Genomic DNA, 16,770 nt, shown 5'->3' on the forward strand with positions numbered 1-16,770 from the left:
GTGGGTCATGGACCGGCAGAGCACCATCTGCATCTGGTGGAATCTCAGGGTCTGCAGATTGAAGTGGATCCTCGTCCGTGCCCGCGGGAGGAGGATGGCTTACAGTCGCTTCAGGAACCCTGTGCTCTGAGGGGCCGGAGCGTTGAGCCACAAGTGGGGCACCTTGGGCCTCGTGATATGCCCACGGAGTCCAAAAGGCCCATTGATGAGGACCTTGCTCCTGGCTTTGTGCCTCTGGATGGTGGCATGGAATATCAGATGCCCGGTCCTGGCGGTAAGAAGCACTCCCAGCCCGAGACGATATTGATGTGTGTCTCGAAGGACACGGTGGGGCCGAGAGACCCTGGTAAGGTACTGCTGTTGCTGACGTGCGGTCATGGGGTGGTACCAGTGAGCGGTACCGGTTTTGTCGGTACCGCGAACGAAACCGGGACCTTCTACTGTGCCAGTGCCGGGAGGTCGACCGGGATCTCGAGTCCCTGTGCCGAGAGTGACTGCGGGACGTACGGTACTGAGATCGGTACCGAAAGCCGGATCGGTACCGGGAGTATCTGTCTGGTGATCGACATCTTGAACATCTCCGCGAGTACGACCAGTACCGCGATGGAGAGCGGTGCCGGGACTGCGAGCGGTGCCGGGATTGGGAACGGCGGGAGCGGGAACGTCTCCGAGACCGAGACCTGGAAAGACGTCTCTCCGGTGGACCAACAGAAGGAGGCCTTATGAGGGCCGGCTTGCCGATGGATTGGATAACCCACACCGGCGGTGCCGGGGGTTGAGGCTGCATCGACTCCATCAGCATGATGAGCTCTCTTGCCATTGAGAATGTCTCCGGCGTAGAAGGGAGAGCGAGCTCGATCACAGCGTCAGCCGGGGAGCTATGTGGCACCGGACTCAACAGCCCTTGCGGTACCAGAATCGACGGTGCCGCGCTAGGAGCAGCTGCCAACTGCGGTGCCTGTGTTGACAGTGCCGCAGCCGTTACTGGGGTCTGACGGACGGACTTTGATGCTTGCTCCTTTTGCAAGGATGGGGTCGGAGCAGTACATCGTTTCCCCATCGAGGAAAGGGAGCGGTGCCGGAGAGCCGGTGCCGGCAGATGTCAGTGCCAGGAGTCCTTCTTGGTACCAGAGCGATCCGGTGCTGAAGGTGCGCTCCTCACCGATGCGGTCTGTTGGGCGGTCGGTGCCGGCACCGTGGGACTAAAGGCCGATTCCATAAGGAGCTGCTTTAGTCGGAAGTCCCGCTCCTTCTTGGCTTGAACGACTTGCAAATTCGGCACTTGTCTGTCAAGTGGGATTCTCCTAAACACTTTAGGCAGGAGTCATGAGGATCCCCCACTGGCATCGGCTTCTAGCACGCCGAGCAGGGTTTAAATCCCGGCGCCTTGGGCATGAGCCCGCACCGGGTTGGAGGAAAGGGGGCTATTCCCCCAATCCCCCGCTTAACTATATACACTAACTATGAAAAAACGTACTAAAACTAACTATAACTACAAGAGCTTGAACTATATACACGATAAAGGGTAAATAACTCCGAGAAGCTAGGGATGTGGAGGTCAGCAAAGCCACTCTCCACAGTTCCAACGACCGTCACGGGCGGTAAGAAGGAACTGAGGGGCGGGTGGGTCGGCAGGGGTATATATCCGGTGCTATAGCGGCGCCACTCCAGGGGGCGCCCAGCCGACCCACCGAGTGTTGCTAGGCTAAAAATCTTCCGACGAGAGTGCACGCAGCGCGTGCACGCAGTGCGTGCACACTTACTGGAATGGATATGAGCAAGCACTCGAAGAAGAACTATATTTACCCTGAGGATATAACCCCTGCTAGGGACAATAATGAACTGAGAGACCTCCCAAGGGCTTTGTTGGGCATCCCAGATGTTTCCTTCAGGCACTTACAGATTCTGAGGTGGTTTAATGTTTCCTCACCTGTGCAGGGAGATCTCAGGATCTCTCTTTCCTCTGAACCCTGGAGGTCTGGGACCCATGGCTCTTCCCCTTGTTCCAGCTGGGAGATCACATCATGCTGGAAAACTAGAAACCCTGCTCAGATGAAAGAAAACAAAGGAATTCAGTTGATTTCATAAGACTTGGTCATAAAAAAACATTCTATTAATTTAACTTCAGTGCTTAGTGTGACCTGGTGGGCCAGGGGCAGTTCTCACTGAAAATGCCAAAGTTAGGGCAGGCTGAAAAAGGGAGAGCAGATGCTCCCAAAACTGCTGGTTAACACTGAAGTTAAACTCACCGACCAGTCACCAACTGTGCTTCTGATCCCCCACACGGGTTATCGAGAAGCTGAAAAAAGAAATCACACGGCCCCTTTATTGCATCCCAGTTCTCTGGCTCCTAATCAGCAACTAAGTCCACTACAGTGAGAGGTTATTTAAAAACTCTGCTCACATAAACAAAGTGTTTCTCTGACCCCAAAGGGTCACCCACATCACCAGGTCAGTATAGGTTTGGATATTACCCGAAATTCCATCCTTCCAGACAATCCTTTAGCATCTAAACTAAAGGTTTAAACGAAAGAAAGAAAGATGTTAAATGGGAAAGCAGTCAGATACATTCCAAAATTGATATATCAGGTTAGGTAATAATTGGAGATATACCAATCTCCTAGAACTGGAAGGGACCTTGAAAGGTCATTGAGTCCAGCCCCCTGCCTTCACTAGCAGGACCAATTTTTGCCCCAGATCCCTAAGTGGCCTCCTCAAGGATTGAACTCACAACCCTGGGTTTAGCAGGCCAATGCTCAAACCACTGAGCTATCCCTCCCCCCATTCTTAGCAGTATTGGTGAGTTGCTGGCTTGAAAGTCCATCTGGAACACATCCACAGATTGGATGGGTCATTCAGTCCTTTGTTCCAGAGTTCAGTTTGTAGAGAAGTTGCTCCAGAGGTAGGAAGGGGGATTGCAGATAAAATGGAGATGATGCAACTGCCCTTTATATTCCTTTTGCCATGTGGCTTGTACTTCCTGTGTCCCAAACACAAGATTCACAGCATGTGGCATGGAAAAGCCTTGGAGTTCTCAGTAGACAGGCATACCCTGACATGTCTTGCTGACTCAATAGGTGTATCCCCTTGGTCCTTTCCATGGGCTCATTGTACAGCTGATGACCCTCAATGGGCCATCAAACAGGCTAGGCAGTGTTGATGTCAATATGTCTGGGGGTGTCACCCAGAAACACTGCACAAGTCTGGAAATACAGAATCATAGAATCTCAGGGTTGGAAGGGACCTCAGGAGGTCATCTAGTCCAACCCTGCTCAAAGCAGGACCAAACCCAACTAAATCATCCCAGCCAGGGCTTTGTCAAGCCTGACCTTAAAAACCTCTAAGGAAGGAGATTCTACCACCTCCTTAGGTAACCCATTCCAGTTCCTCACCACTCTACTAGTGAAAAAGTTTTTCCTAATGTCCAACCTAAACCTCCCCCTCTGCAACTTGAGACCAGTACTCCTTGTTCTGTCATCTTCTACCACTGAGAACAGTCTAGATCCATCCTCTTTGGAACCCACTTACAGGTAGTTGAAAGCAGCTATCAAATCCCCTCATTCTTCTCTTCTGCAGACTAAACAATCCCAGTTCCTCAGCCTCTCCTCATAAGTCATGTGCTCCAGCCCCCTAATCATTTTTGTTGCCCCCCGCTGGACTCTCTCCAATTTATCCACATCCTTCTTGTAGTGTGGGGCCCAAAACTGGACACAGTACTCCAAATGAGGCCTCACCAGTGCTGAGTAGAGGGGAATGATCACGTCCCTCGATCTGCTGGAAATGCCCCTACTTATACAATCCAAAATGCCATTAGCCTTCTTGGCAACAAGGGCACACTGTTGACTCATATTCAGCTTTTCGTCCACCGTAACCCCTAGGTCGTTTTCTGCAGAACTGCTGCCCAGCATTCGGTATAGATATAGTTATAGATATACCCTACATATCTATAACTCACAATACAAAGGTGATACAAACATAGAAACAATATTATCATACTTGGCAAATCATAACATTTTCACTGACACCTGGCATGGCATATCTAGCACAATTCATTGCAATTTTATCAGATTATATTATTATTTTATTATTAATACCAAAGTGTCTCACAATTCCATACAGTGTCACACTTGGTAAAACAGTGAATTCCCAGGACCAGTACCCCAGGTCCTTGAAGATGCTGAACACTATGCTTATGAGGGATTGAAATACCCACATATCTGCTGGGAACACACACACAGACACTGTGTCAGTCTATACCCCTGTGTTCACTCTTCTAGAAAATTATGATCAATTTTGTACACAGTATGGCTTGTGAGGTATCATTTGAAAACGCATAATCTTCTGAATATTATCCTCCTGTTAAAATGTGTAGTAACACTGTATGTAAAGATATGAGATTTTACTGTATGATATTACTGAAAAAGTTACAATTCTGGGGAACACCCACAGAGCAGTTCCTCAGAGACAGCAAGGCAAACAGCTGGTCAAACAGCCATTCTCTTGCAGGGGGAAGGTGTGAAGAAGACATTTACATTCCATCACAGGGACCTCTTGAAGCTGTTGTGGAAAACAACCACATGATTGATTTTGAATCAGCTTAGCCTGAGGCTCTTTCTTGGTTAAAAGTGCACAGGGAGCAACAGCTATTGGAATACTGTCCCCCTGAGCTAAAAATCACACAAGCCTTTTAAAGCTTAAAACCCCAAACAATGACACATACGTTGCACGTTAATTTCCTTACTTGGAATATATTGCAAAATATGATGCAGGTCAAAAGCAAGCTGAACAATCAGTTTTCCATATTCGGCCTTTCCTGTTATTGTTATTACACCTGGTGATATGGGAGCAACACTCTGCATGTCTCAAGAAATGTCACTACCAACCTAGACCATTTTCACATGCTGGGGCACAATCAAGATCAGTGAGTTGTGTCATCTGTAACCCTGGGTGAGATTCAGTGTTCTGCTGCTGGAGATCCCCTGTCTGGATACCTCCAGCCAGCATTCAAGGACGCACCAAGTGTCTGTGTGAAAAGTAACCCTGGACCAGCAGCTCTGACTCCAGCCGCCTGCTTGTTACATCCCAAGCACTTTCTGGTTTGGGTAGAGAAGGCTCAGGGTTTGAGAGAAAGCCGGGGGAAGCTTCTGTTCATTACGCTGGACCTAACCCCCAGTTTTACTTGAGTAAAGAGGAGCTATTTGACACTGTGCGATACGGCTCCTGTGCTCTGTTCCCAAAGTGTTCGGCAGCAGGGGAGGGTCTCTGGTAGTGTGTGTGTGTCACTGGCATATTGGGGTGATGCTGAAACAGGACAGAGTAGAGGTGGCATTGTGGGGCTGGCGTGAACCTTAACTCTTCATTTCCCCTTCCAAGAACGGAGGGGACAGGAACCCTTACCCAGCGAGGTCACAGTCTCATAGTTCTCCTGCATGACATCCCAGTAGAGGGCTCTCTGAGTGGGGTCCAGCAGAGTGTACTCTTCCTTGGTGAAATGAACAGCCACCTCCTTGAAGGTCACCGGCCCCTGAAAGAGCAAGAGTCCAACACTTAGCACCTGCTGCCCCACTCACAACCCCACTATTTGTGGCAGAGAGGAGCGAATCAAATGGAAGCTCTGGGTGGATCGCAGTCAACAGAGTCCCAGCCTGAACCCACTCCGTGTATCCAGCAAATACCAGGGTGAGGGGACGAAGCGAGAGCCCCTTGTCTCTCCCAGCAGATCCATCACACACCTACCAGCCATCGACTGATACAGGAGATGGAGCCCCTAGCAGGGTCCAGGGAGAGCTCCCTGGTAGGAAGCCCAATAGCCTCCTCCTTGTGAGGAGCGGGATATGAAGGGAGAGGCAGCTCCAATAAGCCTGACTCATGGGTGCCCCCTTCATATCTCACAGCAGCCGCTGATTAGTGAGCTCAGGCTCCAGCACTGGGAGTCTGGTCAGTTTGATAGCTCCATGTAGGTGGGCTATTTTCTTTCTTCACAAATTAGGGCATTTCCACCGCCGAACCTCCTGGGTCTGTGCCTAGAATCTAGGCCACTTATTAAATAACTCCCAGCAGGTTTGCTACACCCTGGCCTCCTCCTTTCCCCACGCTGTGAATTTCCTGCCCCGCTCCAACCTCCAAACCAGACTGTGCAAACCTTCCCATCTCCGGTGTATTTCCTGTCCCTCTCCTCCAGCAGGAACCCACCAGCAACCCCCCGACAATCTCTACCTGAGTTGGCTCCACTGCAGCCATTTCTCTTCCCTGTCCCATGCCAGGCTGGGATGAGCTGGAGCAAAACATGGACGTCATTCTGCAGCCTGTCTGGGGGAGAAGGGCAGTTGTGGGCGTTTCAGAACCGGTTTTAGTTAATTACACATCAGAATCCCCCAGGCCTTTTCCCTGCAGACAGACACCCTAGATTCTGCCATGCTGGGAAATGCTCAATCTGTTTATTACAATGTAGATCTGGCCCCTCCTGCCAGGCTAAGCCCAGACACATTTTTAACCTCCCTTCTCCCTCCCCTCACCCCGTAACAAAGTCTCTGAACACAAGGCTAGAAAAGAGCAGAACCAAAGGGGTCACTGTGGGGGATTCCCTCGGACACTGACCCCACGGCAGCCACACCCCAGCAGGGGGAATATGGAGTCAGAAACTGGCTTTTCCTCTGTCTGATCCTTGTTTTGTTCACTGGAAAATGGTTCTGCCCAGGGATGCAGCAATACATGTGTCTGGGTGGACTAGAGAGCTGGAAATCTCTCCCTCCACTCATTTCTACCACTGCCCCTTTCAGTCTCTCCTTCCTCTGTCCTCTCTCTCTGCCCCTCTGTCTGGGACAGTCCCATTCCTGGGGGCTTTGCTCTCCCATGGCTGGATTTTCTCCTGGCAATTGATACGGGGAGGAGAAATGTGGAGGGGCTGTTTGTGCAGAGTCACTTTCTTGCCAGTCCCCAGAACTTTCCCTGAAGTCTGTCAGTTACCTAGAGACTCTGGCTCAGAATTTAGTATTAACAGGGCCCAGGGCTGCCCTAGGGGGCTAGGACCAGCTGGAGAAAGTCATCCCCTGGGCCGGGCAGAGAAGCAGCTTTAATTCAGGTCACTTCCCAGCACAGAACCCCTCTGGGGGAGCAGCAGCTGCTAAGCCTGGTCTCCCCGATCACAATGGAGGCTGCAGCGTCTGACCCAGGAAGCTGAACCCCAGTATCCTGAGCAGAGAGGGACAGAGCGTTTGAGCAGCTTCCCTCCTTTAGCTCTCTGGGGAGAGCAGCTAATGAGAACCCTCCTCACAGGGAGAATTGCTAATCTCATTTGCCCCACTGTCCATCTGGAGTCACTCCTTGTCTTTCCATACAGTGACTCTGGATTAACAATGGTCTCAATGAAAACAGAGTTCAGAAAGAATGAGTCCAGAACGCTGGGGAAGAGACCATTGTGCGGCAGTGCTGACCCCCCTCCCACCTCCATCTCTCCCCAGATCCAGGACAAGGACTGGACAATCTAGGAGAATGGAACTGGAAGTTCCTGCAGTTTTCAAGAAGGGAGAAGAGCAAAAATCTGTGATTTCGCCTCACAGTGTTTGATAAGTGGCTAGAAAGTTATCACGGTGACTGGGCCTGGCCGGGGAATGTCGGGCAGTGCTTGGAGCCAGGATTCTGGCATAAGCTAATCAGGGAGAAGCAGGAAGGTCAGGAGCAGCCCCCAGAGCCCCAGCCAACCCCCCCAGATACTCCCTGGGACGCAGCCCCCAGAGTCCCTGGCCAGGGACCTCAGATACCCCTCAGAGCCCCACCGGCCAGACAACCCCCACCAGACCGTCACTGCCAGGTTGGGAATCCCAAAGTGTTCCCCACCAAGAGACCCCAACACCCCGAGACCCCCAAAAGAGACCCCACTGGGAACTCAGTCCCTCACTGCCTGCCTAGGATCCCCCGCCCCGCCTCCAGCAGGATCTGCCCTGCCCTTTGCCTGGCACCCCTCCTCCCCCTGCGGGATCCCCTGGTGCTTTACAGGGGCAGCCCTGGCCTAGCGCCGGGGATTCTCCCACACACACTCTGTGCACTGGGCAGGGCAGTGATCCCAGGAGTCTGCGGGGGAAGCCCAGACAGAGCCCCTGGCACAGCACCAGGCTCCCTCTAACCCCCTGTCCCGCCTCCCCAAGAGACGCCCACCCCGGCTGTTCTGCCGCCCCCCGGCCCCCCGCGCTACCCCCCACCCGGCCCCCCAGCCGCCGGGCTGGGCCCATCACACCCACCCCTGAAACTCCAAATCTCCAGACCCCCCCAACCTCACGAGGGTCCCCCCTGCCCAGCCCCCCAGAGGCCTCCCCCACCCCACGCCCCCTTCCGCTGCTATCTCCCCCCACAGCCCCACCCCCACCCAGCAACACTGTTACCTCACAGTGCCTGAGAAGTGGATAGAAAGTGACCACCGCCCCCTGCTGGCCAGTCACACAGGCAGAGGGAGCCCTGGGGGATGCCTCTTGAACAGGAGTATGGAAGGCCTGGAGGGACAAAATAGGTAAGAAATGTCCATGCCTGTTACTAAAATTATTTATAAATAAATTATTCACTTCACACAACCCATATCCCACCCCCCTTTGGTTAGTAACAAACCCTAATAACAAAGCACATCTGTCTTTCTTTATAATGTAAGCAAGTTGTGATGCCCCAGCAACTTTCTTATCAGCATAGTTGCAAGCACCAGACACTGGAAGACAGGAGTTAAGGCAGCTGGTAACTTGAGGAATGCACCTCCCTTTCGTATCTCACTTTTTCCCAGGGCTTTATGAAACATGCTGACTTCAGTCAGATTGACATAACTGGTTTTTGTGCTACATCTTTATTCAGGCCTAACACAAACTCCCTCCCAGGGTCCACCCCACCTCCCTGCACCCCAACCCCCTGCCCAGCCCAGAGCCTGCACCTCATGTACCCAAACTCCCTCCCACAGCTTTGGGGGCAGGGTGAGGAAGGACGGACAAAACTTGGACCAGTTCTGGGCATCACCAAAAGTTATATAAACCTGGTGACGCTGAGCTGGAGCCCCAGTCAAGGCACATCTCTCTCCTTACAGTGGGGGACTCTGTGGGGCAGGGCGCTGCTGGGGGTTTATTCCGTCCTTTAATGGCTGTGGAAGGGGGAACAGGGAGAGAATTTGCTCCTCTGTTCTCTGCAGAACACGTGCAGGCAGCGGGATTATCTCCAGGGCTGTAACAAAACACAAGCAAGCAGAGGGGGGGAAGGGATTTCCTGCAGCATGGATTCCCAGTGCAGCTCCCAAGCTGTGCCCTGGCGAGCTGTGCCCAGGGGATTTAGACGCTTTAGAGGCAGGTGATTGACACGTGCTGGGTCCCATCTCCAGCGCTGACCTGACACGTGCTCGCTGCATTCTCAGCCGGGGGCTCCGGAGTCTGATGGTTCAGCAGCACCAGCCCCGCCCCCGCTTTTCCCCTGGGGAGCCCCGGCCCCCTCCTCCCCCCTCCGGGCTGAGGCGGGTCCCCGCGTGTCCCACCCCTGCGTGGGGCCCGGGGCGGGGCCAGGTCCGGGAGGAGCCGCCCCTTCCTCCCCGGCCCCGCCCCTGTGCGGCAGCGGGGCCATGGCCGGGGCCGGGAGCGCGGCGCGGGGCTGCTCCAGCCCTGCAGCCCGCGGGCAGCGCGGTGAGGCCGGGGGCAGCGCGGGGCGGGGACACGCGTGGGGCGGACACGCTGCCGCCGGGCGGGCCCGGCTGCCTGGTTCGCCCCTGCCCGGGGGTCCGAGCTCCCGCGGCCGGAGCGGGGCTGCGGGGGCGAGTGTCTCGGACGGGGCCGGGCGACGGAGCCCGGGAGCGGCTGGGCCGGGAGCTGCAGGAGGGGCGGAGCGCGGCTCGGCTCAGAGCTCGAGCCCAGGCTGGGCCCGGGGGTCGGATCTGGGGTGTCAGAGCCTGGCGGGGAGCGGCTCTGGATGGGGCTGTGGGGAGCTGGGAGTGCGCTGGGGGTCAGGGCTGTGGGGAGCGGTTGGGGTTGGGGGAGCTGGGAGTTTGGGGGTCAGGGCTGGAGGGTAGTGGCCGGGAATGGGGCTGGGGGAGCTGGGAGTTTGGGGTGTGCTGGGGGGGTCAGGGCTGGGGATGGGGGGAGCTGGGAGTGCGCTGGGGGGGTCAGGGCTGGTGCGGGAGCGGCTGGGGATGGGGCTGTGGGGGAGCTGGGAGTGCGCTGGGGGGGTGAGGGCTGGGGGGAGAGCTGCTGCGGATGGGGCTGTGGGGGAGCTGGGAGTGCGCTGGGGGGTCAGGGCTGGGGGGAGCGGCTGGGGATGGGGGCTGCTGGGAGCTGGGAGTTTGGGGTGCACTGGGGGGTCAGGGCTGGGGGATGTTTGGGGGGCTCCGTGTTCAGATCTGGCCCTGCGGGAGCTTTGAGGGCTGGCGCTGGGGAAAGTGGGGGACTGTCTGAAGTTGGCTGCTTGGGATGTGGGTGAGGCCCCGGGGAGCTGGGGGTTGGGCTGCACCCCTGTCCCTGCAGCCTGGGGCCCTGCGTTTCCTCTGGAAAAGCTGCTCCCTGTTTCACCATCTCCTCTCAGTCTGAGTCCCAGGGACCCTGCACAGGCGTCTGCAGGGCAGGACGGCCCTGAAATCTGGCAGCTGGGAGGTTTGCAGCAGTTTCTAACCCTCCCTCCCCTGCTTCTTCCAGGAGGCCCCACAAAAGCATCCGGCCCCCCTGGGAAAAGAGAGAGAAGCAGCCAAAGCCGAGGAGGAGCGGCAGAGCGAGGAGCTGCTGGTAGGTGCCCAGAGCCCCCCGTCACTTAGGTTTGCCGGGCATAAGAATGACCTGGTGAGTGCAGGGCCCACCCTGCCCGCCTCAGCCAGGGACCCATCCCCGCTGGAGCCCAGGGAGCCTGCAGGGTCAGACACGGGGGTAACATGATGTCCTTAGGACGCAGGAGGCTGCTGGGCAGGAGAGGGTCAGTCTGTGTTAGCCCAGAGCCCCTGCCCACGGGCTGTCTGGATGTCACAGTGACCAGGGATCCTTTCTAGCTCCTGGGGGGATGGGGAGGAAGGAGATGAAATGTGGGCTGCAGAGGTGGAGGATTTGGCTCAGTGCACGTTGATGAGGTTTTGGGGAGAAGTGTCCCTCCTGTAGGTGATGTACAGCTCACCCCGGTCCTGATCCCTCCTCCCTTCCCGGGATAAATTAACTTCCCATCCCCCACCGCAAGAGCTCTTGTGTTCTGGTAAATAACTGCCACCCGCCCCAGGTGCATTGATGATTTTCTCCTGTTATGGAGCAGATGAATTTCAATGTTGATAAATGCAAAATAGTGCACATTGGAAAAGATAATATCAAATGCACAGAAAATGATGAGGTCTAAATTAGCTGTTACCGCTCAAGAAAGAGATTTTGGAGTCACTGTGGCTAGTTCTCTGGAAACATCCACTCAATCTGCAGCAGCAGTCAAAAAAGCAAACAGAATATTGGGAATCATTAGGAAAGGGATAGAGTGTAAAACAGAAAATATCCTATTGCCTCTATATAAATCCATGGTATGTCCACATCTTGAATACTGTGTACAGATCTGGTCGCCCCATCTCAAAAAAGATATATTGGAATTGGAAAAGGTTCAGGGAAGGTCAGCAAAAATGATGAAGGATATGGAACAGCTTCCGCATGAGGCGAGATTAATAAGACTGAAGCTATGGCTACACGCCGCAGCTTTTAGCCACACGGCTGTGCCGCTACAGCCGTTCTGCTGACAGGCGCGCAGTGTAGCTGCTCTTTGTTGGCAGGAGAGAAGTGCCAGTGTAGACAAAGCCTGAGACTGTTCACCTTGGAGAAGAGATGACTAAGGGGGGATGGTAGAGGTCTATAAAATCATGACTTGTGTGGCGAAAGTAAATAAGAAAGTGTTATTTCCTCCTCATAACACAAGAACTAGGGGTCATCCAGTGAAATGAATAGGCAGCAGGTTTAAAACAAACAAAAGGAAGTATTTCTTCACACAACACACAGTCAACCTGTGGAACCCCTTGCCAGGGGATGTTGTGAAGGCCAAGACACTAACAGGGTTCTAAAAAGAACTAGAGAAGTGCATGGAGGACAGGTCCATCAGTGGCTATTAGCCAGGATGAGTGGGATGGTGTCCCTAGCCTCTGTTTGCCAGAAGCTGGGAATGGATCACTTGATGATTCTCTGTTCTGTTCATTCCCTCTGGGGCACCTGGCATTGGCCTCTGTCAGAAGACAGGATACCGGGCTAGATGGGTCTTTGGTCTGATCCAGTCTGGCCGTTCTTATGTTCTATGTTCCCCCGTTACTGAGCCGCCCTCTCCCTGTTGCAGAAACAGACGGAAGCCGAGAGGCAGAAGATCGTCTGGGAGTGGCAGGAGCTGCGAGGGTTTCTGGAGGAGCAGGAGCAGCGGCTGCTGGCCCGGCTGGAGGAGCTGGAGGGAGCCATTGTCCAGAGAAGGGATGAGGGTGTCTGCAGCCTGTCCTGGCAGATTTCCCTGCTCAGCGGGAGAGGAGGAGAGAAGGGGCAGCAGCCGCTGAGCCAACCCCTGCCGGTCAGGCTGTCATTGCAATGATCATATGCAGCGTTTCTCTAGGTGCTTCTGAGCCCTAGACCCCAAAGCACTTTACAGAGTGTGGTCAGGGGCATTATCCCTATGGGACAAATGGGGAAAGTGAGGCAGAGGGAGGGGCAGAGCCCTGCCCAAGGTCACCCAGTGAGTCTGGCAGCGGTGCCAGGGATGGGCCCTGGGAGTCCTGGATGCTGCAGCCCCAAGACCTTCTCTCCTGGAAATGTCTCTCTGCATTTGCTCTTGGAGGGTGAAATCCCCTCCCCCACCATGCTGAGGTCCCGAGTTAGGCCCAAGGCCCCTGTCACTGCAGGTTAATGGGTTTAGTGGGGCCAGGGGCCTTCTGGGTCTCTCAGCACTGGGGGGAATTTGATTCTCAATGCAGAGAAATATCTTCTGCCTGTAAAGTGCCCGGGGAGAAGATTTCCACAGTAGGACCTGCCCGCAGGGATTGCTGGGTCTGGTAGGGGGGCAGCAGCTCTGGGAATGTAAACCTGAAATTCCCCTACTGCCCGAGGCCTCAGTGGTGACCCCTGCAGAGCAGGAGGCCTCCCCACCCAGGGACACTCCCCCTGACGGCCTCCTCTTTCTCTCCTTTGTAGGGTGCTGGGAGCACTGGGGGCAGGTAAGTCCTGGGCTCCATTTCGCTCCCCTCATGGGCTGCTAGGTTTGATAACTAAGAACTAAAATTTATTTCCCATACAAAGGGCAGATTCCCCCCTTGTTCTTTGTACGTGGGTGTCCCATGGAAAGCAGTGGGTGTTCTGCTGTGAATGGAGCAGGGCACAGAGTTCTAACCCGATGCCCTGGCCACTGGCCATAACGGACGGTGCAATGTGGCCCTCTCTGCCAAATGAGCTGGACGTCCCAGGGTTACTGCTTCAGCTGAAGTTTTTTTGGGTTTTGGCATTAAAGGGCCCACGTTCAGTCCCAGCTGGAGCCCTGGGCTCTGTCTGTGGCCACTGTGAACATATAGGACCTGCCCACTCTTTGGTCTGTGTCTCCTCCCTTTCCACATAATCCCCGTGCTGGTGCCCCTTGTTCCTGCAGTAAACCGGCGTAGGGGGTGGCTCTGCCCCCCCCAGAACCAGAGCGTCCCTGAGAAAGCCCCTGAACAATGTCTCCGTTCCTTGCTCTAGTGTCTCCCCACTTCCCGTCTCTCTGGGGAGCACAGGGCTGAGGTGACTCACCCTGACATTGACTATCTCAGGCTACAAAGCTCAGATCCAGGTTTTGTGAAGTTTGGGGGTTGCTGGGCTCAGGGTCTGGGGCTCAGGCCTATTTCTCACCCCTCCTTTCCCCAGCAGGGAGGACGGGACGTTTGGAAGCCAGAGCCGTCGTTTGCGGAGCTGGAGAAGAGACTTAGCGATTTCTCTCTGCAAAGTGCCATGCTGCAGGAGGTGCTGCTGGGATTCAAAGGTGAGTTGGAGTCTGGGGGTGGCGTCTCCTCTGGTTAGAGCGACCCTGACCCTGGGAAGGAGTCGGGGACTCTAGTGATGTCACTGATCCTGGGCTCCATCTCACAGCCCAGCTCAGCGAGTCGCCCTTCCCCATGGAGCAGCCCTGTGGGGCTGGCTCTGTCTGCAGCGGCTGCGTTATCGGCCTCTGATCTCTGTCACCATCTCGTCGTTAACAGCAGTTCCATTAATAAGCAATGGGGATTTCTCCATTAATGTGAGGGCCTGAATTCTCACCTCTCCCATCTTCTCCTTCCCCTAGAGATGCTGCGACGGGAGCTGGGGAGCGACACAGGTACGTGTCTGTCTCTGACTGGCTGTGGGGAGATTTCAGCCCAATAACCATGTTAACAACAGGGGATTGCAGCCTCCAGCAGCTAGAAGCTGTGTAACAATGGGAAGCGATGTTACTTTGTTCTTGCACCACTATATTTTCAACTGACTTGTCTCTTAAATATTTTAGCTCAGGGATCAGCAACCTTTGGCACGCGGCTCACCAGAGTAAGCACCCTGGCAGGCTGGGACAGTTTGTTTACCTGCGATGTTGGCAGGTTTGCCCGATCACGGCCCCCACTAGCCGCAGTTTGTCACTCCAGACCAATGGAGGCAGCGGGAAGTGGCAGGCAGCACATCCTTCAGCCTGCGCCGCTTCCTGCATCTCCCATTGGCCTGCGACGGCAGACCGCGGCCAGTGGGAGCTGCAATCGGCTGAACCCGCGGATGTGGCAGGTAAAGAAACTGGCCCGGCCCACCAGGGTATGTGGATTGGAGTTTCCCCAAGGTCCTTTAAGTGTTTCTTGATTGGGCACTTGATTTGCAAATTCCTTTCTGAAGAAGCTGATCTAATGCTTTACTAAGGCTACTTCAGAATCAAAACACACTGATGTACAAGAACGTAGCCAATATTCATAACTTTAACTGCAAAAATGATACACCCACACAGGTAGTATCATCATCAGGAGCAAATTATAATCTTTTCATAGACACCTTACACGCCAACCGTTGTACAACATTTGCTGCAAATATATAAGTGGTTGCACCAATGAACTATACAGTCACAGGTTATATTAATAACATCACAGCCAGGGCTGGTGTTAGGGGGTAGCAAACAGGGCGACTTCCTGGGGCCCCAGACCCCCACAAAGCTACATGGCTTCGGCTTCGGCCCTGGGTGGTGGGGCTCAGGGGCCCAGACTTCAGCCCCATGCGCTGGGACTGCAGCTTTCTGCCCTGGGCCTCAGCGAGTCTAATGCCGGCCTTGCTTGGCAGCCCCCTGAAAGCTGCTCACGGCCCCCCAGGGGCCCCAGACTCATGGTTGAGAACCCTGCCTTACCCCACGAGTCACAGCAACGTTCAGGTTACTGCCAGGCCCGAAGGACCAGTCACTTCCTTAGGTCAAATGACGCTTGGATCTCCCAGCAAAGACAACACTTGTAGCCAGTCCTGTCACAACCTGTATTAAGATTTATTTAAAAGGAAATGAGAGTTTACAAAGTTAACGCAGTGTGACAAAGCTCTGTCCTTGTCTCCATGGGCCCTGCATTTCCTGGTGGATTTCGCTAGCCTCAGAGGCTCACTGTGACCCTCCACGTAGCCCTTCTCTTTAGGGACAAGGGTCACAGCCCACTGAGCCATTTTCATCGTAAGCCAGCGAGGGAGGGGAGGCAAAGCTCCCCTCCCTTGCAGAGTCTCTGTTGTCTCCCAGTCTCAGTGATTAATCAGGGCAGCAAAGGGGGGAGCCCAGGACCCCCCTCTACTCTAGGCTCCAGCCCAGGGACCCTAATAGTATCAGCTGTGGTATCTGACCTTTTAGAAACAGGACACATACAATTCCCTGTTCTACTTCCCCACAGCACCCCCACTTCCTCAGGCTCCACTTCACCCTTACCTCAGGGCTTCCTTCCTTGTGCCTGATCTGGTGTGTACTGCTCAGTCGCTCCCACAGCTCCTGTTCTGCACACCCACCTGCCTAACTGGGAGCTCTTGAACTAGTTTCAGCCAGCCCCTGATTGGCTTCAGGGGTCCCCATCAACCTAGCTGTCTCCAGGGCTTTCTGGAAGGATGTTAATTGGCCCCAGGTGTCTTGATTAACCTGGAGCAACTGTCCTTTGGTTACCATGGTAACAGGGATTTGTTTAGCCTGGGGCTAACATACCTGTTTCTCACTACTTTCCTATAGCCAGCTGGCCTTGCCCTGTCACAGCAGCTAATCATCCAGAAGCAGACAAATTACAGTCTTAAATTTCAAAGGTAATAGAAGCTTCTCTAATAAGCAAGCTCTGCATATTCTTTAGGACTAACCCCGGCTAAGCAGCTGGGGATCTCGTGCTTATGCCTAGGAACTTTGCCCCCCAGAGTCCAAGCAGCATACAGATCATCAGTTCCTTCTGCATGGGGTTTTTCATCCCCTTCCTGCCATGTGCTCTGAGCTGCAAACTCAGCTAATGGGAAGTCAAGAGCACAACAGTCTTTTGTCTTTAACATCCCATAATAGTCTCTCTGGTGTGGATGGACCTTTCCTGCCAGGCAGGGTGTAATGCATTCGGCTGTCAATCAGCACTTCACCTAGGTAAAGTCTCTCTCCTGTCTGGTGATTTACAGAGCCACAGAGGCTCACAATGCAACTAGTCAGATATTAACCCAGGAAGCAACTCACAAGCACTCAATAAAGTCTAAACATGTTCTTAGAATCCTAATACCTGTTTTAACAATACTAACACAGGTGAGTCAGACCGATTCCACTGTGTGTTTGTCCTTGTTCAATTAAGACATAGCTCTTACACACGCC

The 16,770-nt window shown here is 54.2% G+C and overlaps 1 protein-coding gene across 1 annotated transcript in view; it reads left to right on the forward strand.

Moving 5' to 3' along the window:
• The first annotated feature begins 800 nt into the window (after nucleotides 1–800).
• LOC120381547 (zinc finger protein 239-like) overlaps nucleotides 801–16,770 on the forward strand; it is a 77,896-nt gene continuing 61,926 nt past the window's right edge. Inside the window, exon 1 of the mRNA XM_039499723.1 lies at nucleotides 801–909. Within this exon, the coding sequence (XP_039355657.1) occupies nucleotides 801–909 (109 nt within the window). The remainder of the gene's footprint in view (nucleotides 910–16,770) is intronic.

This window comes from Mauremys reevesii, linkage group 14 (assembly GCF_016161935.1).
Source record: "Mauremys reevesii isolate NIE-2019 linkage group 14, ASM1616193v1, whole genome shotgun sequence".
Lineage (NCBI taxonomy): Eukaryota > Metazoa > Chordata > Testudines > Geoemydidae > Mauremys > Mauremys reevesii.